A 24,844-nucleotide genomic window follows, 5' to 3' on the forward strand; every position below is an offset into this window, starting at 1 on the left:
CACACCTCTTTGGCAGAAAACGACATCTAATGACAATGGGGACCATGGGGCAGGGTCCTGGGCAGAGTCTTGGCCCAGCTCCCAGAACACTCTGCCAGGTTTAAAAGGTGCTAAGCTATTTAAAGGAAAAAAAGGCTACCGAGCTTCCTTGCAGCTTGAAGACCCGTTTCAGGAATCAGATTACAAACTGCCTTTGGGATGGAAGCAAAGATCCTTCCGGTGCCTCGCTCCCCCCTTGCGCTTTCTCTTGCCAAGCCCCTGTGATAAAGGGGATCAGCAAAGCACTCAAGGGGCATTGTCCCTAATGCTATGGAAAACAAGAAAACGGCTTTTTCACTTTCTTTTCATGCCTCTTGACTTACTACTCTTCTGACCTTCAGTGGCTCCCCAAATTTATTTTCTCTCTCCATTTCTATGTAGCCAAACTTCCTCTTCTCCTCAACCCACCCCCACAGCATATGGTACTGAGGGTCACTGAAGGACAGAGCCCTTCCCTGCCCCTACTGCTTGTATTCATCCCAGCCCAGGGAGACAGCAGCCTCCCTCACACCACTGCCACGAACTGGCTGTGCTGGATCCCCATAGCTGTGAACATCAGGAGGGACAACATTTCCTTTCTGAGGAGAAAGATGTGCGGACAAGGCCATCACTGGCTTTTATTTTGAGCGGGACAGGTGGGATATGCTCAAGGAAAAGCCATTTCACCAGCCTGGGCAGAAGCACCAGAATTTTTTTGGTGGACTTCTTTTCCCACTGTCCCAAAATCCAGATGAGGAACCACCACCCTGCAACCAAGCCCTGACTGTGGTCACTGCAGGAAGAGACCAGTAACACCCAGTGCCACCAGCAATCACACCACTACACCATCTGAGCAGAAGACAAGTGTCATGGTTTCACATACAAGAAATAAGCCTTGAGGGTTAAATGAGCTGAGTTTGCTGGAAGGGGTATCCCATATTCGACAGCAGCCAGAAAGCCACCTCCCTGCCAGAGACTACCAGTGGCTGGCCTGACTGAGCCTTCTCCTGGTGGTGGGTGGTAAGGGACTTAAATAGCCATGGGCAACCTCACCTGCTTTTGCATTTGGAGAAATCCCAGCTTGAATCAGGTCCCTCCCTCAGTAACACAGGTAAAAAAATAAAGTGTTGTTTGACCAGAGAGCAGCCCTGAAATTTGCCCGGTGTCAGATTGTGATTTTTGCTTTAAAATTCAATGCAACATTCAAAATCCTGCTCCTGCTAGTGACAAAGAGAGGGGTTATTGAACAAAAAAAGTAGCTAAATGTTTGAGGAACATTTTAGTCCTCACAAAATGAAGTTGCTGAAGGAATTTGCTTCCCACAGTCTAGTTACTGAATTACTAAACCAGTTTCTCACAACGACTTACAAAGCAAAATTATAATCAACTGTAGGATCTGGTATTATGAGTACTCAAGAATGAGCTTTTACAAAATAGAAGCTAAAAGGTTTGCAGATCTGTTTCACATCTGTGGCCCAGATATAATCAGCTCCTTCTTGTTCCCTCTTTTAAAGCATGCCCACAGCATCTGACTTGTGCTGAAGAGAGGTCCAAAGAGCCTTAACACTCTGAATGTCTCTTAAAACTTTCAAAGAGGCTGAATCAAATGTGTTTTGTCAAGAACTCCCTTCTCCCCATGCATCCACTTTTCACTTGTGCTACCTTTTTAAATAATAAGAATTAAAAAGGAAAAAAGCAAGACAACAAAGACTATATGTTTAAGCATTTGTAAGCTTGATTTTTGCCTTTGGAAGATACTTAAAATGTTTCAATTTACAGAGTAGCTTCGTGCCTAGAGCAATTTGTGGTGTCTCAGTTTTTTTAAATCTCTGTGCCTTCATGTTCCTAAGGATGCTGGAGGGAAAACCCACACCCTAAACTCTAAGGTCTCCTGCACTGACTTCACATTGCCTTGTGTTACTGTCTCTCTTGAGGCTTTGCTGCTTGCTCCATATTCTGATACACAAGCAAGGTGGATGCATTGAGCTACCCCAAATGCACATCCACAAGGTAAAAGTTATCTTTCTCCTTCCTCTTTTAAGTTGTATTTAGTGCTGCCCACGCAGAGCCCAAAGACTGATTGTTCCCTCTGTCCTGGCTGTGGTCCCTGCAGCAAACACCTGTTCTCCTTCTCCTGCAGGCAGGACCCACGGGCTTTGGGAGGCCAAAGAGGAGCAGTGCCACTGTGGGAGGGTTCCTGGGATCCCCAGGTTATCCTCATTAACTGAGCTGGAACCAGAGCAAGCCCCAAATCCTGTACAGAAGTCTTCACTCCACTCAGGTCCCCAGATTTTGGAGGAAGGGAAGATCAGCTCAGGGCTTTGGAGTAGGCTGGCAGTTTTGCAGCACACCCCAGCCTGAACACAGACTACGATGTGAGCAGCAGTCAGGAGCGGCAGGGGGCAACCCGAACAACCCACAACCTTTTCCAAGTTCATTATGGAGAGGGACAGGGAGATGGGGACAAACAGGAAAACAGCTTTCTTCCCGTTTGAGGTACTCCCTTTTTTCCTAGCAACATGTCAGCACAAACTAGCACACAAGCTCACAGCAGGGCTGTAAAACTTGTTACAGCTTTTCAAAGCAACTCGGGTAACCCTGTTCACAGCTCACGATTTATGCATAGGCCATCACCCCACTACACCATCCCCACTTCTGCAGACACATTGTGCTCAGTGCTCTTTTCTCTCAGCACCTCCTGACCCAGCAGTCCATGGATGCACACATGAAATGGGAACGGACGCCCTTGCCCCAGTGGATTATCTGTCAGTACCGGAAAGGACTGTAACCTAAACCCATCACCTTCCCAATCCAACATAAACTCGGGAGTGCTGTTGAAAGACAAATCAAAGCACTCTGCTTGGCCAATTCCCAACATACCTTCCCTTCCTGCATGCTGTTGTGAGACACCATGTCCTGCTGAGAGATCCCCTTCCCCTTGCACCTACCCCACCTGTCCCTAGCTCCAGGACCCCTTGGAAGCCCTTGAGTTCAACCCCTCCTGTACTTGCCAGGAGTCTAGACCTGGGGCTGACACAGCAGAGCCAGTTCACTGCACCAGGAAATGTTTTGGGATTTGAAGCCTTGCCGACATCCACAGCCAGATGTCTCACTGAACTATTAATTTAGCTAACAATATCACATGGTGAGGCACTGCTAGTGCTTCAAGCAAGGCTCTGGAACCGGTTGCTGAAGGTGATAAATCCCTTTCTTGCCCTGTTTGTTATGCCCTGACTGCATGTGGCCCTTTTGCCCCATAGATTCCCACTTCATTCCCCACAGCTGATGTTTTCTCACTGCCCATGGCTGTGAGGCCTGGTCCCATCACCTACCAGGGCCAATCAATCTTCACATGAACTAAGCCCCAGCTCAGCCACCAAATACCCATAGCAGTGGTTGCTGCTGTGCTGTCTCAGGGCAGCCAGTGCCTTATGCCCATATGGTCAAGAGGGGCACTGCAGGAGAGGCATCTCCTCCTAAAGTCCAGTATGTCCCTCAGGCAGAACATGCTTACCTCTGGTTCAGCATGCCAGGTCCTTCCAAGTGGTGGGATTTTTCCAGTAAAAGACTCCATCCCCTTTCTGTCAGAGGTTTGGGTCAGTAACACTTAACCCAGCATTGCACCTGGGGCTCCATCACACCTCAAAGGTCCATGCAATTTCAGTGAAAAGACTTGGCCAAACCAGATCAGCTCCCTCAGCTCTAATTTCTGCTGAGCTACATACCACAGCCCTTTATGATTCAGATATCTGAGCTCTGGGTGAAAGCCAAGGGAACTAGTCCCTCTAGCAAAGCCTGTTCCTTCCATCAGCTTCCACAGCCCACAGCAGGACAGAAAGCGCCACGAACGGCAGCAGTCAGGTGTCGATTTGGTATCAGCACTATCCCAGAAATTAAACAGAGCGTGCTGAACTCACATGTAAAGACACAGCTCTCAAGGCTAAGAGCCTAGAACGAGGCTGACAAGCCCAGTGTCTTGTTTATGCCAAATTCCTGCTGCTTACACCTTCCCATGACACACCTGTGGCCGACTCCCACAGAACCTTTACCTACAAAGCTCCAGTCTGACAACTCAGGTCTTCCTCTGAGGGGCGGGAGGGGACCAGCAATGGCTGCACCCCCATTTCAGGCTCTGCAGGGCAGCAGCAGTGCTCTTTCCTTTCCCTGGCCATCACTGGGAGCTGACCCGCAAGCAGTGCGGGGCTGGGCAAAGCACCAGCAGGATGAAGGGCACAGATCAAAAGCAGAGATCAAGGGAGGGCAGGAGGTAGAACAGAGCACACCCCTGTCCCACCCTTCCTGCTTCCTCCCAGGCCTTAGGTCAGCTCTCTCTAGCCCAAATACATCTGTCTCCCCACAAGCAGAGATTTACCCATGTGGCTGTTTCTCTTCACAGGCATTTTTGTCTGTGCTGCTTATCTCCACAACTGCTGCACTCTTTTTCACTGAAGAGCAGCATCCTGTGGATTTTTCCAGCAGCTGAAGCCACCAAGGAGATCTGCTGGGCTAGGCTTCCCTGAGGAGTGGGCACCAAAGAACATCTAGACAAAAAAGCTGCTCCCACACTGCCTTGGGGACAGCTGCTTGATCTTTCTGAGCTCTTGGCGTGCTGGAGATGGAAACTGATGGTGGGGAGAGCCACACCCAGAGATGCTGTTGAGGTGAGATCCCTGCACCTTTTCTTAGCAGAGCACAGGCTTGCATCTGCACAAACAAGGAGCACTGGCTTTTCTGCCGCTCACCACTCCTCCTCCCCACCAGAGCCAAATAAGGAACTCGGCAGTGAATCCTGCACTTCATAATTTGTGTGCAAACTATGAGAACACAGGAGGCAGAAAAACCTGTTCCCACTCCAGTTATGTGGCCCCCCACCTCCTTCCCCCTTCCCCAGCTGCATTTGCTCCCCATCATTTGAGATTTCAGGTGTTCAAAGCAGTCACCTACCAGTCTTCCTTCAGGAGTGATAAATGAGTTTGCATTTTACTGTGGTGTGGCAGGGCAGACCAGAACAGCACAGAATGAGGGTGACAAAAAGACAACCTCAAAAAAGATAAACTACATGTTTGCAGGGCCCCTCCTGCCCACAGCTCAGGAATGCTTAAAGACCAAAAGAGCTTTTTATGTCTGAAAAGATAAGAGAAAGGACTGGGACAATCAAATCTGGTTTCAGTTTATTTCCAGAATTTTACTGTACAAAATATGCAAAGTGTAAAACGGTTTTATGTTTCAGTTTAAAAAACAACAAAACCCCATCCAGCTATAACTTAAGAGAACCCAGCTTGGAACAGAACAATTTACAAGGCTAAACCCACAGTGCATTAATGTCACAGACACCAGGAATTTGCTTACTTAAGTTCACGATTAGAAAAGAACAGAAAGACCATGTACCACTGCAGTTAAAGTCACATGTGCAAAGAAGAGAAAAAAGAAAGAAATGCTGGTTAGTGTCTATTAATTAGAAAACCTTGGCAAAACCCTTCTTACTATACACAGAGTGTGTAGAAAAAGTATTACACAGTGATAAAGGAGGGTGGGGGAAGGGCATTTTACTCCCAGCCCCGTCCCCAAGACACAATAATGCTGAATCAAAGAAACAGGCACAGAAGAGTGTAAGATTCCTTCACAGTTATGCCTGCTCAGGTAGTGGCCACAGCATCTCCCCACGGTGCACACAGGAGATACCCCCAAGCATCGTCAGCGCTGGTGAGAGGTGCCCGGGAAGCAGCCAGAGGGGGGGAAGGATCCCCTCCTCCCCGGGCAGAGCACACCCAGGGCAGGGCCGGCTGCCTGCTGCCCACAGGGTTCCGTGTGCCACAGGGATAAAAAATGCAGTCTCTTGGAGGGATGCAGATGGGTGGGTAATGCCAGCTGTACCGCTGGCACGGCGGGGACCCAGCTCATCGCTATCCCAAAGCGACCCGCACCGCCCACAGTTGTCAGAAACAGCAACTTTTGGTCATCATCGATGGGAGGCAGCAGCCTGAACGCAGGAGGACGCACACTCCTGTAGGAGACATCATGGCTCAAAGCCATCTCTTTTAGAACAGAAATTTGGGGGTTTTACTTCATCTTTTTTTGTTTGTTTTCTAAGACCAAGAAATTCCAAGAGCACTTCCTTCTTAACAACAGCTGAAACACTGAACCACCAAGTCTGGCTTGAGGCTTTAAGCATGTATAATGTGCACACCTAGAGGGGGAAAAGCACACAGACACACACAAGCTGAATGAGAAAACACCTGCACACACACCTCGGGAGCAGCTCTCACACAGCTGGGCAGCACTGAGACCAAGTGAGGAGCCAGCTTGGGACCAGACTACTGCATTGCTGCAGAAGACTGCAAGACTTTTGTTTTACCTTTGAAAAGGGCAGAATTACATGTTTTGGTGAGCAAGATGAAATTGGCTTGAATAGGTTTCCATGTTTAGCCAAGTTATGGATCTTTCCAGTTTCTTCAGCGGCAAGTGTTGGAAGTGAGCACATCTCAAATGAGACGCTTCACAGCTACTTGTGTGGGGCAGGACCAGCTCCAGAAACTCCTTCCCTACAGCTTTTGGCATACTCAGCAACAGCAGATTCCCTGGGCATTGCCCAGAGAGCCCCATCCCAAAGGAAAAGGTTTGGAGGTTTCGTAAGGGTTGGGATTTGTTCAGATCTCCTCCAAACTCGAGCCTTACTGTGCACTGCCTCCAAGCTTTCAACTGCAGCCTCAGCACCTCCCAGCCCTGCAGATATGCTATGGAGCGGAGTGCTACAATGCTTAACACTTCCAAGACGGCTGCCTGCTTGGCTTCCAGGTGTGGGAAAGGACACTGAGACCCAGGGCAGCCTCACAGAGTCTGCACCCACAGCTGAAGCCACACGGCAATGAGAGGCTAACAGATGTGACAACAACATCTGCCCATGCCCAGTTACAGGACTGGCAAAGTGTTTAGAGTAGTATCTGCCCCTACACTCCTGGAAGCCGCAAGAAATCCAAATCTTTCACTTTATAGCCATGAAAGAGAAAGCCAGCCTTCATGGAAACCCACAGTCATTTCCATTTGCTCTAGAACACTTGAAAGTCTCAGCTGCATCTGGATTTGCAAGAAGACCTCAGCATGGCTTTGGATTTAGGCTGCAACAAATCTGAGAGCAAAAAACCAAAGTCTTTAAAGTATCTGAGCAGCAAACTTGAGTTACAGGAAACGTGCCAACACAGAAGAGAGGAGTGGGCCACCACCACTCCCCAGCTGGGCAGCACAGCACCCTATCAAATGGTCCAGTGAAGGACATCCAGTGCAAGGATCATCTCCAAGGGGGACACTGACCACTTAATCACAAACAGGGTTGTCTTAAAAGACCACTTGAATTCTAATAAAACCCCCACAATTCCCAACCAGGTACAAACATCCAGAGTGGGAGAGAGGAAAGAAAATATGTGCAAGGAGACAGTGCAGGATAGGAGAGGCATTCGGAGGAACAGCCTGCACTTGGTTGGCAAACCCTACAAGTTGTATTTATGCTCAGCTCTTGGCAAGCTCGGCAGAAGTAAGGGTTGCAGGAATTGGATCAGAGCTTTGTTCCCTATGACTCCATTCTTACTCATTAGCTGGCTATAAACAGAGTTAAACAAACCAGTCTGCACTCACCGCTCAGTATTTTTTATAGTTTGAATTCCTAGAGATGCCACAGATCCAACTGTGGATCTCAAAGCACTTGAAAGCAAATTGAGTTTAGCCTCACAACACCCCAGTGAGGTAGGTATGACAGTGGTCCCCTGACTTTGCATGGCGAAGGGAAGCAAGAGAGACCCTGAAAAATGTCACTAAAAATACCAGAACAGGGAATATTCAGGAATCATGATTCCCCTTTCAGTCTGTCCTTGCCTCTAAGCAGGTTGCATCTCTAAAGAGACCATTTGAGAGAGTCCTCTCCTTCAGATTTCATCAGGCAAAGCATTCACACTGCTGACATAGGGAAGACCATTAAATGCAGGAGTTGGCCCCTGTTGAGAGTGTCCTTTTTGGCAGCAGGCAGAAAAGGCAGTGTTGAACCACAGCACAGAGATGAAGAAGCAGACCCAGATTGAGCACACGCTGCTTCCGTCTGGTTCTCCATGTGTTAAAGGATTTAACAAAATTAAGACATGAGTTTCCTGAGCAGATACTGTCAGACAACCCCTCCTCATGGGGCAGGGAAAAGGAAAGGGGAAGGAAATCCTGGGAAAGTAAAGAAGTTTTGCAGATGTGCCTGTGACAAGGTGCTCTCACATAAACAGCACACCCAAGCCCCTGGCAAGGTGGTTCTTGTTCTGGCTTCACAGATATGAGCCAATTCAGCCACAGGCAGTAGCCTCCACACAGGTATTAAGTACTCCACAGTCTCCCAAGCTACTCCCAGTCTCTCCCACCCTGCTTTTATGATGTTATGCACATCATAAAAGCCAGGTGCAGGCATCTTCAGGAGAGCCAAGTGTAAAATACTGTATGTTCTCCTTCCTTTTTTTTTTTTCTTATAAAGGAATAAACCAACATATTTTTTCAAAGCAAAACACTGCAAAGGCCACAGTCAATAAAGGAGTCCCCATACAGACTACCAGAAAGCCTGATCTGCAAAAAAACCCAAAACAAAACCCAAACACTGAGTTTAGAGAAGGGAAAACACTACCCACTTCCCATCCTTTAAGGGCAAAAGGGCATAATCCTGTCATGTGCTGTGCCATCCAGTTTCTTTACAACCACGTCTGGCACATTACATGGACTAAAAAGGATCCAGGAGACTACCATGTGCTTGTAAGAAAGGTGCAGGAAACTGCAGGTGTCACTTGGATGGCATTTCATCACTTTGGACCCTCACTCACCAGGGTGCTCCCTTGATACCAAGAGGACTATGCACAGGTGCTGTCAGATAGGCATCTCCACTGCTGCTGAAGTTGGAAGAGGATGGACCCTGCTGCCCTGTCCCCAGCATCCCTGTTTAAGGTGGCTGCTCCCTCCCACCAGCTTGTGGTGGGCACCAGCCAGCCCATGCCTGCCGTGGGAAGGTCTGGGGAAGGGCAAAAGGGACAGGAGGGGCTGTCGCAGCCCTCCTCAGAAGACTGTGCAGGCTGGCAATGAAAGGCACTGACTTACACTCTGCTGGAACCAGGGCCTTCTTGGTTAAGACATCCATATGGAGGGCAGGCCAGATCCTGCCTGATAAGGGATATTTGCATGGCAAAAGACTGAGCAGAATGAATTGATCATTTACATTCACACGGATCTTGAGGGACCTTCAGGTCGATTCGAGCCTTGCAGCTGGCTCCAGTCACTCCATGCTCTGTGCTGGCAATCAGACTTCAGACACTGACTTAGGCTCTCCGTTAAAAACAAACCTTCCAAACTCAGGTGACTAAACTCACACGTGAAAGCTGCACCAGTGGGCAAAGGCAGCCTCACAAACATAACTGCATCTCTCTAAAGCAGATCCCAGCACTGAGCAGAAACTCCCACAGCACAACAAGGCCAAGAAAGGCAGGCAGATTTTCAACATTCAGGCATTGTTTGGTATTTCTTAGCTACAGCAGAAGGTGTACGGTGGGGAAGGACTCATTGCAGTGTTTCCAGAGCACAAGAGTTCTCCAAAGCAACTGAATGGGGCAGAGGTCAGCCTTTCCCTGGCTCCTCTCCTGAAGGAGGGAAGTGTTTTTGCCCATCTTTTCTCCAGACACACCTGAAGCTGGCTAGAGAGGGAGGGGCACATTCCTGCCCACACCTCCTTCCCCTCAAAGAAGCTGTCAGACATAGGGCGGGTCTGTGATTTATCTGAGGAGGAGCCAGCTACTTACTGACCCTGTCCCAGTGCAAATACACAGCCCTTGCAGGTGCAGAAGGAAGTGCCAGTGCCTGGAGAAACACATTCAGAAACCCAGACAGAAGGGGACAGTAACAGGAAGCCTCGGGAGTGCCTGAGAAAGACGCAGACAAGCAGAACAGAGGGAAGCAGGTGAGACATAACAGGGAGCTGTGACATGAAGAACAACTTCACTAACAAGCACTGATTAAGAAACAAAAAATAAAAATTGTAGAGCTGCAAATAGGCTGATCCAGTTCAAGACAAGCAACAGAGAGTGAAACCATCCCATTATGCCCATACAAGTCCGGCACTGACAGAAGAGGCACATGGAGAGGAGGAGAAGAATAAAGAATAGAAGTCCCCTCACACTCCCACCCTTTGATATCCCCTCCTCCCTGAGTGAGCAGGGACTGCGGCACCCAGTGCCAGGAGGTTTCTGTGAGGGAGAGGTGAGCAATGAGCCCTCAGGAGCAGCCACAGGTGGCAAAAGCAGAGACACAAGGGTGCAGGCGTGCGCGGTGTAAGGCAGCGCTCCAACAACAGCTCTGACACTGCAGCCGTGCAGAGAAAGAGCGTGAGATTTACAGGATGCTTGGAAAGAGGGGGAAAGAAAAAAATCTGTTCTGTCTCCAAGGCTGAGCTAACTGAGCCAAGTCACCCTGTTGCCTCTTAAGATACTTCTTTATAGATAAGATAGCCCAACTTCCCCCCCTCCCCTTTCCAAATAAAGTGCAGATGGTCAAATATTACTGGTCCATCATCTGCCAGTTTCAGTCAGCATTGGGGAAATTAAACCCAAAAGCACGATATTGAAAAAAAAAAAAATAAAAATCTCCCAACAACCCACCCTCAAAATCCCTTACACTGAAGTCTCAGACTGTAAGCGGAGGACAAATTTATGAGATTTAGGGTCTATGAACTCTTCTGAGAGTTTGATGAAGGGGATTTTTTTCACATTAACAACAAGGCTGAAGTCCAAGCACTTGAGGACAAACACGACGCCATCTTGTAACCCGCTTGTGACCGCTTCCTCGCTGACCAGCGTCCACTGCTTGGAGAACCAGCGATCCCTGTCGTACTGGAGGGTTGGGCCTGGGTTGAGGTAACGCTCCAGGAATGCCTGCCAAGAGTGGGACACACGTTAGCATCAGCCCCACAACTCGCCCTGCTCTCTCCCCATCCCCAAATACAGCTCCGCAAGCATGGGCTTGCCATGCTGCAAATTGTTTCAGCTTTCACACTTCAGAAGACATCTTCTCCCCGGTCCCTCCCAGCTTTTCAGACCCAGGAGTAGACACAAACGTCAGGAGATCCTCTTTCAGTCCATCCCAGCAAGTTTGCAAAGTTATAGCCCTGACTTCTGCCATCAGCACAGCCATCTGGCAGCAGTTCAGTAGAGCAGAGGTCATTTCTCCACTTCCAGCCCCGTAATCCATCCCAAAACTACAGTCCCAGCCAGCCAGATAGGATAGCTGGCTCTCTCCTTCAGGCCAAGCTAAGCTGGTAAACAGATGTTTCCATGTTTTCAGCCTGAGGGTGCAAAACTGAAAACAGAATGCAAAATGCCATTTGACCTTGCTGTGTTTTAAAGTCCCTCTGCACCTTAATGGCAGCAGAACTCCCCTTGCATACCTGGGCAAGGTCCCAGGCGTCTCACAGTGAGAGGCTGCTAAGCCCCATCTCTTGACAGCATTTCTGCTCTTACTGCAGTTAAGTCCTGGGTGAACGTCCAGGAATAACCCTTCCCTAGCACTGTGGGGTGCTCTTAGAGGGGAAGGTAGAGAGTGGGAGGGGAATTGTGTGACCTGTTTCCCTTATCATTCAGTCCCTCCCCGTGTCTGCAAGTCAACAGTCACAGTCTGGGCTTGAAGCAGCAAACTATGTTTGATCAAGCAGCTCATGAATTAGAAACACTGTCAGAGAGACACAGATTTAGGCAATAATTAGCAGTCCAAAATGCAGTATAGCAGAGGGGGCAGAAAACTGATCCTTTGCAGGTTGCCACCTGCATCATACTGCTACCACAAGCCAGCTGGAAAAACTCCTGTGACTCAATGCCACCCTTTCAAACATTTATTTAGTATTCTCTTTGATGAACTGGATACAAGAATGAATACCTCACAGGGACTTTCAGATACAGAGACAGAAGATGCTGCAGAGGAAATACTCCTTCCCTTTGAGACCCGCTGCAACCTACACCGCACTGGTCGATTCACCGGGAGCAACTATGAAAGCCTTCACTCACCTCCCGTGACAACTTTCTGTTCTGCTTGCACACACTGATGTGCCATCCCCTTCTCCCTCCCTCCTGCAGCAGCGTTAGAGAAAGCTTTACCTTTGGTGTCATGTTGTTGGTGATGCAGAAGGACAAGTGTTGCAAGATGCTCTCCATGCTGTGGTACTGCTGCTGGCGGGTGGTGCGAAGGTACTTCTGCAGAGCTCTTGCCATGGAGGGGAAGATTGCCTGGGCTGCTTCTCGGGGGTCCATCATCTCTCCTGGAGCTTTCTGCTGTTCCTCTGCCTGCAGGCGTTTGATGTGAGTGAAAGCCTCTTCTACCGCAACCACAAGCCTGCAGAAGGAAAATCAGGACAGTAAGAGTCATAACAAGAAGTAGGATGGGTCTGTGGTTAAGGCAGAGCCTGGGAGTCAGGATTTACAAAACCTCCTTTCCCCATCAGCCATTGAGTCACTGCCTGCCCCCAATTTACGCAAAATCTTCTCTACTGGAAGTCTGAGGGGCAGACAGTAGCTTTTCCTTCCTTGCCCAAGCCATCCAGCAACTGAGGGCCATAAACCAGGATTAAGCTTGTAAAGCCCTGAGCACTGCACTTGGTTCTGCCAGCACAGCATAAACATCAGCTACATGACTCAAACGAGACACAGCTGCCCTTGCGTTGAACGCGTGTCTGAGTACAGGGTCCCAGCACACAGGACTGCAGCACGAAGCACAGGACAGGCAAGCACTCAGGGGGAGGCTGACTGCACTCCAGGACACAGCCTGCTCCGAGACACTCTGTGCTCACAAGCTGCAGGCTGCTCCCATTTGCACCAGCTGGGTGCAGAGCTGCCCAGTGACCGCCCTGCACCCCTCCACTGAACAGCAAAGGTGAAGACACCCCTCCAGCTTCACTCCTAACACTGCAGCTAGAGGCATCTTCTGCAAACCATTCCAGTGCTGGCACAGGTGAGCAAACACCAAGACCACACCATGAAAGGGGAACAGATGTCTTACAATGCTCGCTACTTAGTACTGGGCTAACTTGCAAGTGAGGAAAAAACAATAATGAAAGAGCCACCCAACAGAACTCTTCGGCCTCTTCAGACAGGACTCGTTTCATACTTAATTTCCTCTCAAGTCACCAACAACTGTCCACAATGATCTCAATATCCAGTGCATCTTAAAGCCAGGGGCAGCTGCCTCACCACAAGCAGAGGTATAGCACACTGCATTCATACTGTACATGAGGAACAGCATGAGAAGTCCTGACCCTTGCCCCTTTTGTTTAATTTGACACAGGGGAGGTGGGGGGTGGAAATCAGTTTCTAAACTCCTGGCCTGAAACACCTGGCCTTATCTGGTGACTGATGGTTTCCCTCTGACTAAGCAGTTGTTCTAACCAAACTCAGCAAGCACAGGAGATGTGGCCAAGTTAGGATGCTACACTTCACAGAAGAGAAAGTTTTAAGTTCCTATTGCTCCGAGGCTGGAAGAGAGCCTAAAAGACAGAGGCTATAGAGCAGAGGTCAGACTGAAGCAGGCAAGGAGGGGACATTGTGCCAGCACTTTCCCAGTGAAACAAACTGCCAAAAGAAAACTCAAAATGAGCCAGCTCCTTCCAGTTATGACACATTCCTTCCAAACACAGCTCAGTTCAGGGGTGCCTGCCCATAAGCAACTTGCCTCAAACTGTTAGGTATGCTAACTACAGACTGCAATTAGGCTCCTGAGCAAACAGAGGCACTCTCTTGGGTCACCTCAAGACAGCATCAACTTCGCAGCCTAAGTGTGACTGGCAGAAGACATATATGTGTTCCAAAATAAAATGTAACTGTTTGTGGTGAAGGCTTTCCTCCTCAATTCATCGAAAGGCAGTCAAACTGTCCCTTTGACTAGTCTGCAAACACAAATATTCTCCTCACCCATGAATGGGCAACACCAAGAACTCCACTGATCCTGTTCCTGGATTCCTTCAGCTGACAAGCCTGGGCGTGGGCAAAAATAATGGGATTTCCTACAGCAAATAACTACAGACTTGTCAAGCACTGGACTGTTCCCGTAATCCATGACATTGCATTAGCTTATCTGCCTCGTATACACGAGCTCAGCTGCATGCACGCTCTTCGGATAATTCCAGTTGCAAGCTGGAATTACTCGAATTCCACTCCCCCTCCCTTACGCATCTGGGTTTCATAAGCTTCTTCCCCGTGACAGATTTGCAGCCAGCTCCTCATGGTGGGCCGGGGGCACCCGCCAGGCTGGGCAAGCCCCCACGGCCGAGCCTCACAGCAGCACGTGCGACAGGCTGGCTTTACCTCGCCCGGCGTTTCTTCACGCGGCGCTCGTGGTCGGCCTCCTCGTAGTAGAGCTCGTTGTGACTGGAGTCCCTGCGCCGGGCGGCGGCCGCGATCATGGCCCGGGACTGCCCCGACGCGTTGTTACCTGGGCCTGCGGAGCAAGGACGGCACAAAGGAGACAAAGGCGGTGTCAGTGCCACAGGGCCGGGGCTGGGACAGTCCGGCACCCCACGGCCTCTGTCACACGTGCTCTGGGGCTCCAGCCTTCCCAGCCAATGCTATAAACCCTTCCCCGGTCCTCAGGAGCTCCGGTAGAAACCCTGCAAGGCAGCACAGGCTTAGAGAGGGCATTCTGGCACGTGGACAAGGGCAGTTAGTTGGGATGGAGGGTCTCACGCAACATACACAAAGGCAGAGTGAGGTGAACATGCCAAGGATGCAACTTACCCCCCATTATATATGCTTTCAGTTTGAAGGCAAGGGCAGCTGGAACATACCACATTTCAGCATCAAGACAGTGTGACAGCACAAGAAGTGAGAAGTTGGAAAGAGGAGAGAGACAAACACAAGAACATAATGAGACATGGAGATGAATAAATGAAAGCCAAACTCCAGACAGTTATCCGCAGGAAGAGAAAACAGGATGCAGGGGCAGCAGGGTCACCTTCAGACACAGCACAGGGTTTTCCACAAGGGCAGGTGCTGTCAGAGCAGCAGTCCCTCAATTGGGTAGGCTGGGGTCTTTATGTGTAGTAGCTTCTCATGGCACCCTGAGCAGCACCTGCCATCAGAGCTTCTGCTGCTGTTAACAGATCCCACACAGCCACAGGAACAGGGAAGCTGCAATCTGCTCTGTAACACCCAGTCAGTCGACAGAGCTGTCTACTACAAGACCTTAACTAGTGACCTTAAAATACAGTACTAGGTTCTGCAACTCTCTCCTGAAGCCCTCAGCTCTGGCTTTTCAGTTAGGGAGAGGAAAAAGGCTGCCCCAGAAGAGTTTACAACCCCTTGTATTCAGATAGAGGGCAGAGGTGGGTCTACCCAGAGAGAACTGGCAGTCTAGGACTGCCTCCAAACCACCAAGAGCAGCTTTTGTGCCAACTGTTCTGAAAGCCCACACTCTCAGCTGGCAGTGGTTAAGGCCAATCAATTGCACAGACACGCTCAAAACTGTTCTGCTCAAGCAAGGGCAACTCTTCAATTTTTTTCCTAAAAAGCCCAAACCGAATTCCAAGACAGAAGCCTGAAACTCAGCAGTGGGAAGAACAAGCACTCACACAAATAGCTTCTTAAGAGTCTAAACATTTCAGATGTTGTTTGACAGCCTTGAAATGGAGGCTATGACTCAAGGGAGACACTAGCTCCCAAATTTGGGTTACATCTTTAATTTGCCTTGTTGACTATGCCTGGCAATGAAAGTCCTGGTTTTGAAGGTGAACCTCCCCACTCTGCAAAAGAGAGATTACAGCAATATGTTTTTCTTTCCTGGCTGCTGCAGTATCAAATACAAAAGCTGTCAACAAATTAGGCTGCCTTAATAGCATTACTGTCTTTTTACAAGAAGGGTATAAGAGACTGTCAGGCTGCCAGGGTAAGCTGCAGCCAGAGCTACACTCTGCTTTGTAAGATGGATGGAATCTTCTTAAGGCCATGCCTCTAAGCCTGAGATTTCCATGTCCACAAAGGCAGCAGCATTGCACACAGAACAGCCCAGGCAACCGCTCCTGCCCCAGAAGGGAAAGCAGGAGTTCCAGGCCCTGGCAGGCTCACAAGCTTGACACTTGGAAAAGCCTGCCAGCCACACCTGCAGCTTGCTCCTGGTTCCTTCTCTTCTAACGAAGCCTCATGAGCTAGCAGCTTCTGAGCACTCACACTACCAGACTGACAATCTTTCCTCTGAGCTTGGGAGTCCCACTGTCCCAGGAGGTGCTGCAGGAAAAGAGAGCACACCAGCTCCTGAAGGGACACTGCAGTGCAGGAGAAGACAAGCCAGTAATCAGAATGGCACACCCTGCAGCCAGCCTGGCAGGCTGTGGGGTCTGAACAGTGTGCAGACACCTGTGGGATCAGGAAGCCCTCACCTTCCATACACCAGGCCTCACTGAGAGTGAGCAGCTGGAAGGAATGATTTCACCTCTAGAGGAACACAGAGCATTTCTGTTTACATGTCAGTTTGCTTCCCCTCTCCAACACAACTCAACCAAGAGCATCACTCCAGGCAGCAATGGACACATGATGGGCAACCTGTCCTTCCCCTTCCCTCATTTCCCCCTTCCTCTATCAGGATCAGAATATCTAACTGTAAGGATCTAAACCTCCAATTAATTTTATGGACTCAGGAGTGCTGCATGAGGTTAGAGAAGCCTTGAGGATAACATCTTTGAAACTCACCAAAAATGAAACAAATCCAAACAAACAAACAAACCAAAAAGGAAAATGAAAACAAAACGTTCCACGCCCATAAGGCACTGAAACTTTGTTGAAAGCAAAACAATCATGTCTCATGTTTTTTCATATGACAGATATCCTTGATATTTCAGTCTCCACGCCATGCACACAGAGCCAACTTGCCTAGTTAAGTCTCTTCAGTCTCTTCTTTCCAGCCTCAAAGCCTTTCAGTACTAACAAATTCATGGGCAGCACGTGCCTTTACCACATTTTGTCACACAGCTTCAGCCATCCTTCACCATAAAAGCTTTGCTACTCAACTTCAACTCTTCCAAAGGAATGTGCACCCCTATAAAGGCTGCTGGGCACATCTTGCTTATCAAACGTGGCTTTCACTGATAGGGTTTAAGAGTGTCAAATGATTAAGCCCAGTTTTCACTGTTTTGAGTATTCACATATCCATCCACCCATCCTCCCAAAGGCTTTTTTAAAGCCCCAAAGCCTGAAAACGGTTACGAACCGCAAAGCTCAATGAGGATCGTTATCTGTGTCTGAGTTTCCATGGCCATGGGTGAGCCAGGCATAGCTCATTTAATGCTGAGGCTGCAGGCTGATGAGCAACACTTTCATCAGCAACTGCTGCTTATACCACAGCTCCTTCACTTTCCTGAAGGCTGTATGTGAAAGCAGCACAAACGACTGGGGAACTCATTAGGTTAAAAGTTGTGTTTATTGTAGTATCACGACGGAGGAGATGACCCAAGGGTGACAAAAGCAGAGGCTGCTTAAAAACAAGCAGTGGTGCTGAAAAGTGTCAAGCCACATGACAATTAAGCCTGACCCAAAACGTGGCTATTTCACCTGGCAAAGACAAAAGCCTTATTGTGGGCTAAACACATCTGTAAAGTCATCTGGAACTGGCAAACTCAGGGCTGCTAGGAAGATTTCCAGCAAGAGACAAGGATTGGCAAAACAAAAAGGTGAGAATGTGTGCATAACAAAGCATAAAGCCAACCCAGTCCTTCCCCATCCCACCCAGTCTCAGAGACTACATTTCACCTCACCTACCATCAACATTGTAGACTTTCAGGCCAGCCATGTGCTTGGCTGCTCGGGTTTTGGAGGCTGTTAACAAGGCTGGGTTGTAGACTGTGAAATCTCGGTAGTAATTTTCCAGAACCACCAGTGCAGCTCGTTGGATGCTAGGGAAAGAAAAAACAAAACAAGACAAACCCCCTCAGACTGAAACAAGCTCTCTTGTCTTCATAAAATATTTAAAAAAAAGAAAGGAAGAATAGTGATATTATTTGGAACAGAGTTGTCACGCCTACAGGACTGTGCAATACACAGAATATTAATTACTCTCTCTAGGACCTGAAATTTCATTTGAGATGCAAGATAAGTATCTCTGCCCTCAGCTCTATAGGAGGATGACAGGAAATCCCCAAACAAGGGCAGCACAAAGTGAAGCACTAGGCTGCCTGCAGCACGGAAAATTACAGAACAAGAGCTCAGCCCACCTCAGTACAATCACTCTGCTGCAGAGAGCTTGCTCAGGCTGAAGACCAGAACACCACATGGGTTTTGCTGTAGCTGGCCAGCCTGGACAGAGGGACCAGCCCAGGATGGATGCTTTTCCCTCCGAGTCATTTCCAGCCGCACCTCGCAGCTCCTCAGACCTCCTCCATCCCAGCACTGACAGGAGTGTGATCTCTTCAGCTTTCACAGCAAGGTAAGATCGCTGCCTGAGGAGTACGGCTGCCAGAGACGGGATTACCTCAGTATTCCTTGTTAAATCCCCGGCTAGGGACAGAATGAGGAGCAGTGACACTCCCTCCATCCCTTTGAAGGGACGCCTTTACACGAAACGATGACACATGGGAGCACAACAAACACACGCGCCAGCCGCAGGAAAGGCTCAACCCAGAGGTATCTTCCTCTGCAATCATTTCGACAACGGAGAGGGAGAGATGTCTGTAGGCACTGTTACCAGCAAATAGGACAGCATTTCAAAACAAGCCCGAGCTCTGGTGTTTAAAAATGCGGGAACAGGACACAGCTCTCTCCATGCTGCTCTGGCTCTGTGCCTCAGCGTGGCATCGGACTGGCAGCAGCACTCTCAGCAAATCACCAAGATCACCCATTCACCCAACTGGAGCTTGCCAAGGACCCACACTTAAAATAATTTTTGTTGGTTCAAAATGAAAATGTAACTGCCAACACATTTGTTGCCAGTTAATTGCAAAGGTCACACTTACCAAGGAGGCCCCTCCTAAGGAAAGCAACAAAGTATTCTCACACATGTTACAACATAGGAAGAAAACATTACAAGGAAGGTAACGTGGGAAAATAAGACATTAACAAATTTAGCCCTAAATTCAGTTCTCTGCACTACCACAGATTCCACGTGTGTTCCCGGAGGAGCAATTTAAATTTTCCTGTGCTTTGCGCTAATATTAAACTTCTGCATCACACCCAAGTAATTTAAACACACACACACAACCACCCTCATTCTACAGCTGCCATGCTCCCACTGATCAGTGAATTAAGCACAGATGCCAGCCCATTCAAGAGATTCTGAGAAGGAAGAACAAACCCCGACTTGCTCACTGTGTAGCTTCATCAGTCAGTATTACGGTACGTCGCCATTTATTTCATTAGCTGCGTACCTTTAAGATTATGAATTTAGCTTTAGAAGCAAATTCCATCTTTAGGATTGTCTGGTGGGGTCTTTTGGATCCAGCTGGAGCGTCTTAAAGAAGCTTTACCTTTCAGGCGCCACTCCTTCGTATTTCCTCACCTTAGGTTTGGTAAAAGCAACTCCACTTACGCACTCAGCTACTGATTTGTGGTAAAGAGCCACCAGTTAACAAAGGAAACAATTTTCCTTTGATGAAGGAGCGCAGACTGACCCACTGCCAGACACACATAGATGCTGACAGGTGAAAGCAGTTTTATTTCTCCCTGCCACGCTTCTGATTTCTACTGTGAATTTGCTGCAGCCTATAAATAAAATTTCATAGAAGTAATCATGTGGCAGCAGCACATATTCCCCCTTCTGACTGCATTCAAACATGATCAAGTTTTTCCATGTCTGCTTCCCAGGAAGATAAAACTCCATAGAGTTTCATCACAAAACACAATATTTGGAAAACTAGGACCAACTCAAAACAGGAAGATAAAAACGAACAGTTATTCTCTGTTAATACACTGTACTCGTTTCAAACAGCACTGGAACTTCCATCCCAGCAGCGGGAAATGTTTGGGAGCTCCACTGACCAATTAGCTCTATTAGGACAAAACACAATGCACTGCAGCAGAGAATAATTTATTTTTATACATACACATTTTCCCTGGACCCCACTGACAGCATTATCATCAGGATGGCAGCTTTCCCCACCTAACACCCCTTCCATCCCCTCATTAAATAACCTTCCCCACCAATTCATTGGCACGTGTACCCAAAATCTAAACACAACAAAGCTTTTACACTGGCAGCATGCAACTATCATTGCCCTGAAAATTTAAAGCCCAGGTATTTGTTCCTGATGCAAATCCAGTACAGGCTCAATCCTGCACATGAGATACCCCAGCCACACAGAGTGTCTGCTCTCTGGGAAGAGAGAGGTAATAAACATCAGTTTCCTGAATTGCTACCAGCCCATTTCTGTCTCCCATGTAGTCCACCCTAAGCGTGGCAGGTTAGGAAGACAGCTCCAAGTACAACCCTTCAAACTCTCTGTTCCAGAAAAAAAAAAAATCAGAGAGAAGCTGCAGACAAGTAAATTAGAAGGGTCACAGTAATTCGCGAGAGAGAGGAAAAGGCTGAATCAGAGCCTCCTGAGCTGTGTTGCTCAACCTCTTCACCCACATCAAGGGGAAGCCTCACCCTGCCCAGCACAGCACGGCCAGCCCTGCCCCACACGGAGCTGTGAAGCACCACGAAGGCCGGCCCCGACCAGGCACAGCGCCCCAAGCACGGCAGAAGGGCACCCCACGCTCCTGCGCAACACCTCGCTCCAGGAGGAGGGCAACCGCAGGCATGGGAGCATCCAGAGCAGCCCGCAGCAGTCAGCAGGAGCACAGCAAAACACCAAGGAAGTCTGCTGTCTCCCAACAGAAATCCAGGCTTTTTGGGCTTCCCACCGCAGGCAGACCCTGTGCTGCCCTGCGAGCAAGGTGAAGCGGCTGCGGGAAGCCGCCTCTCCACCCACACGGCAGCTCCAGCGGGAATGGAAACTGGCAGCCTTCCTGCAGGCCACGTCTGGAGAGGCAGCTTCCCTGCAGCACTGTCTCGGGAGGAGTTCAGCACCACGTCGGTCACTGCATTCATTCACCCCGCACTTCGCAAGCTGGGCTGAGGCTCTCCTTTTGTTCAGCACGTTGAAAGAATGGGGAGGGGCAGGAAGAAAACGAACAGAAAGTTTCGATACTCAGTCGCCTGTAGGAAAGACTCCGAGTGAGGATTGTTCTCATGTGCCACCAAGAGGGTCTGGCAGCCCGGTATATTTCAGGCATTGTAGCAAACTACCAGAGCTATGCAGAAAAAGCACATCAGGGAAACATGGAAATCGTCATAGAAAGGCTTGGACCTTAAAGATCATCTAGTTCTAACCCCACCCCCCTCCACCCCCGCCATGGGCAGAGTACAAAAAGCAGGACACAAAAAGCATTTCCATGCAACAGTTCAGATTCAAAACTTATGGCATGAGAGGAAAACCTCTTGCACAATCCAGGGGCCTACTGGAAACACAGATTTCCTTGCAGGCAGTGTCAGTGAGGCTCCATGCTTTGTTGCTTTGGATTTCGTGTAGTTGGAGGGTTGCTTTTTTCTGATTATTATTTTTACTCCCCTGAAGAAGGCCATGTCACAGCATGCTGCCAAGAGGGAAAGCAAACAAGCAGACCCAGCAGAAGTACAGTGGCATTTGGCAGCAGAGAAATGCAGAGCCCTTTACTAACAGTAATGAATTAACTTTTATAGGGCATCCAAGGAAGTGGAGGAGGGGGACTCTGTGACACGAAGGTAGCAACTATTTTTTTCTCTCAAAAGGTAAGTCAGGACCAGTTTTGTCTGAGTGCTTGCTGCTACAAAAGATTTGAATATTGCAGTCTTGCAATACACTGCACCTCAGAGGCCATTTTGACTTTGTATTTGCCTTCTGTGACACCAATACTGAAATTGGCTTTTCTTAGTGGATTTCTAGGAAAACAAGCCAGTACTAAACTGAAGAAAAGCACAAGGAAAGAAACCTGTTTATATCATCAAAATACTGGCTTTGGACACCAGTGGTTTCTAGGAAAAGGGTTTTGAGTTTTATGAAGTGGTACAAAACGGGTTGGTGAAAATTAAAAATAAGGACAGAAAAAAAAGATTAAAAATTGAAGCCACACCTCTATGCACCTGTCACTCACATGGTTTTAGCAGTTTTGTGCTTTCCTGCTAAGCTAGAAAGGTAGCCTGTCACGGTACTATACCAAACATCAGTAGACACTGAGAATTATCGAGGGCAGAGGAGTGCCCCATACTTTTGCAACAGATCTATGTACACATCCAGAAAGGGCTGAGCTGTTTGCTACCAGGGCAATCTTGCTATAGATGCAGATCTTGCAGCATCAGGGTTTAGAGTGAACCACACACACCTAAAATACACAGGGATAGGCAGAGGTTTGATGACTGCTGTGTTAATTGACGGCCGAGGAAGCCTGGGGTTATTTAATCAAATGGTTCCCAGCACAGACTCCTCTCCTCCAAACAACATTGTTTTAAACATTCTTCAAAACAGACACAGCATCAAAACAAGACAAGGTCTCTGGGCACATAAAACACTTGCCACAGCCAATTGGGAAGTTTGGCACTTCAAAGAAAAGCTAAGAAAAGATTCCACAAAGCAACCTTCCAAGGAGAGCCAGCTTTGCTTTACCAGATGTCTCCAGCCTACAATTGCATCAAGCTTGGCTACTGCAAGAAATACTAAGGTCTCCTGGGGCACTGAGCTGCTCATCCAGAGCACTTCTTACTCTAGCAGTGCTGTCAGCTCACGTCCAACAGGTTCAGAGGCCTTCTCTGCCTTCCTTTGCCCTGCAATCACATCTTTCTCCCAGAAAACTCCCTTCCCCCCCCCCCTTTCTCATACTCTTTTGCCAAGGCACAGAGCTAGGGCTCAAGCTCCTGATTCTTCACCATGTTGGACTGTTTTCCCAGAGCAAAGTCACCACAACTTATAAAACTGGAAATAGACAGCTGAAGTGCAAATGCTTCCCACACCAACATCCCTGATGAAAATGATTACAGAAGGGATTTCCACCATCCTCCACGCAGACTTGCCTCCCTGCTCTGCCTGTCACAGCTACAGGTGAGGCCAGCACAGGCTGCCCACAGAGATGACCCTGAGGAGCACTGCCAGGGGCCAGGAGCTGGCAGAACCCAAGGGATTCAGTACTCACTGTCCTTCCCAAGCAACACCTTGGAGCAAGGCTCCCAAGAGGACAAAGGTTGTGCAGAAGCACTTTGCAGTGCTGGCAGAAGCACAAATGCCTTGGCTACAGTTTGGCCCTTGCCAATAAACAGAGCCCGAGTCAGATCTCAGCAGAGATACCAAGACAAGGAACTTCTTCAGCAGCTGTGGCCAAACAAGCAGAGCCGAAAAATGCCTTTTGATCATCATAACTACAAGAGCATTTCAGTTTGGTACAGTCAAGAGAACAGGACCACAGCCTCTAGGAAAAGGAAAACCACATTTTCTTGTCAGACAACCACAACTGAGATCTCTACTTGGCTACGGCAGGCAAGCGCAATCCTCGCCCTCCCTGGAACAGGCACCGGGCAACCAGGACACAGCGAGTTTGTTTTAGATACCCAACTCCTGGCATTCGGTGAGGCAGGGAAAAGAATTTGCAAGGTCAAACCTTTATCAGGGAAGGGAAGAAAACCTCATTGTAGTAGCAGGTTACCACTGTGATGGCAGCACAGCTGCTGCCCCCAAGGCAGCCAACATCCCTCCGTTAATGGTGCAATTAATACGGAACCCAAACACACAAAAGGTCTGCCCCCATTTTGCAGTGACCAGTCTCTGTCTTTCTCTCCCCTCACAGCCTTTTTTAACAACATGAAAATGACGGAATTTAAAGCGTGTCCCCATCTATACCCAACACTGCACATCTGAGCAACACAACTGTTGTAAATTTAAGGAGAGCACCAGCCCAGCTTTTAACTGCAGATCTCCCCTTCTCTGCCCTGTGCAGTCCAAGAAACACGGCTCCCCAACAGACACTCCTTTACAAGTCTCATCTTCTGCAAGACAAAAATCAGAATCAACACACCAGCTGAGCAATACAATAGTTCACTGCTGATGTAGAAGGGATTTCAACACAGAAATTCTCTGAATGAGAGAGAGAGGAGCGGAATTCATTTTCAGGTTGGGTTTTTCAGTTTGTTCTCCTCAAACCTCAGAAGCAGCCTAGTCAAAACCTAGTCAAAAACTATCGAGTACAGGTGAAAAAGACCCCTGCAAGTCCACTACTAACATTGCTGTTACATTTGAATGTTTTCATTTTGAAGAGAAGCTGTGAGTATTTTTAAAAACCAGGACTTTACAGGAGGGTATGACCAAACTTGGGGGCTGTGGGGGAATCAACTCCTTTACATCACACAACCTAAACAAGCTACTTACTTAAGCCTTCCTGAGGAATCCTATAAAAGTACTCCCAGGCCAGCACTAAAAAGATGCTGCTACAGAAGTACAGAGCATTAAGTTTTAGCCAGCAGCTATAAAACCGCAGTAAACCCAATGGCATGCTCCTACTGCAGTTCTCCTGAGAAACTTCCAAGCCTGACACCTCAGGAAGTTAACTGGTCTACAGGGTACCAGCACACAGCCTGAATGTTTTCCCCAGTCACCTTTACTGGTAGAACCTCAAAATTTGATGAATGCTTTCCCAACAGCTGCACTGCCCTTCCTTCCACTTCCAACAGCTGAAGGTGGCAGCTAGCATAACAGACTAGTAAAAAACTGCAAGACATTACTGGTATATATAGTGAGGAGGAAGAGAAGGAGAGCACAATCCTCTCATTTAAAGGGTGGTCTGAAAGGTCCAATAATATG

General features: G+C 48.5%; 1 protein-coding gene across 2 annotated transcripts in view; it reads right to left on the reverse strand.

Annotated features, from left to right (window-relative positions):
* Window positions 1–5,177: 5,177 nt before the first annotated feature.
* Window positions 5,178–24,844, reverse strand: part of VANGL1 (VANGL planar cell polarity protein 1) — a 45,965-nt gene continuing 26,298 nt past the window's right edge. Inside the window, exons 5-9 of one of the 2 annotated variants that reach the window (XM_042031760.1) lie at window positions 17,808–17,941; window positions 14,796–14,834; window positions 14,367–14,499; window positions 12,168–12,402; window positions 5,178–10,952 (exon numbers count right to left, since the gene is read on the reverse strand). In XM_042031760.1, the coding sequence (XP_041887694.1) occupies window positions 10,692–10,952; window positions 12,168–12,402; window positions 14,367–14,499; window positions 14,796–14,834; window positions 17,808–17,941 (802 nt within the window). In that variant the 3' untranslated portion in view covers window positions 5,178–10,691. The remainder of the gene's footprint in view (window positions 10,953–12,167; window positions 12,403–14,366; window positions 14,500–14,795; window positions 14,835–17,807; window positions 17,942–24,844) is intronic. The other variant, XM_042031758.1, reaches the window with a different exon arrangement.

The sequence above is a fragment of the Corvus kubaryi genome, unplaced genomic scaffold (assembly GCF_017639235.1).
Source record: "Corvus kubaryi isolate FWS band 111438036 unplaced genomic scaffold, C.kubaryi_AGA036_p1.0 37341, whole genome shotgun sequence".
Lineage (NCBI taxonomy): Eukaryota > Metazoa > Chordata > Aves > Passeriformes > Corvidae > Corvus > Corvus kubaryi.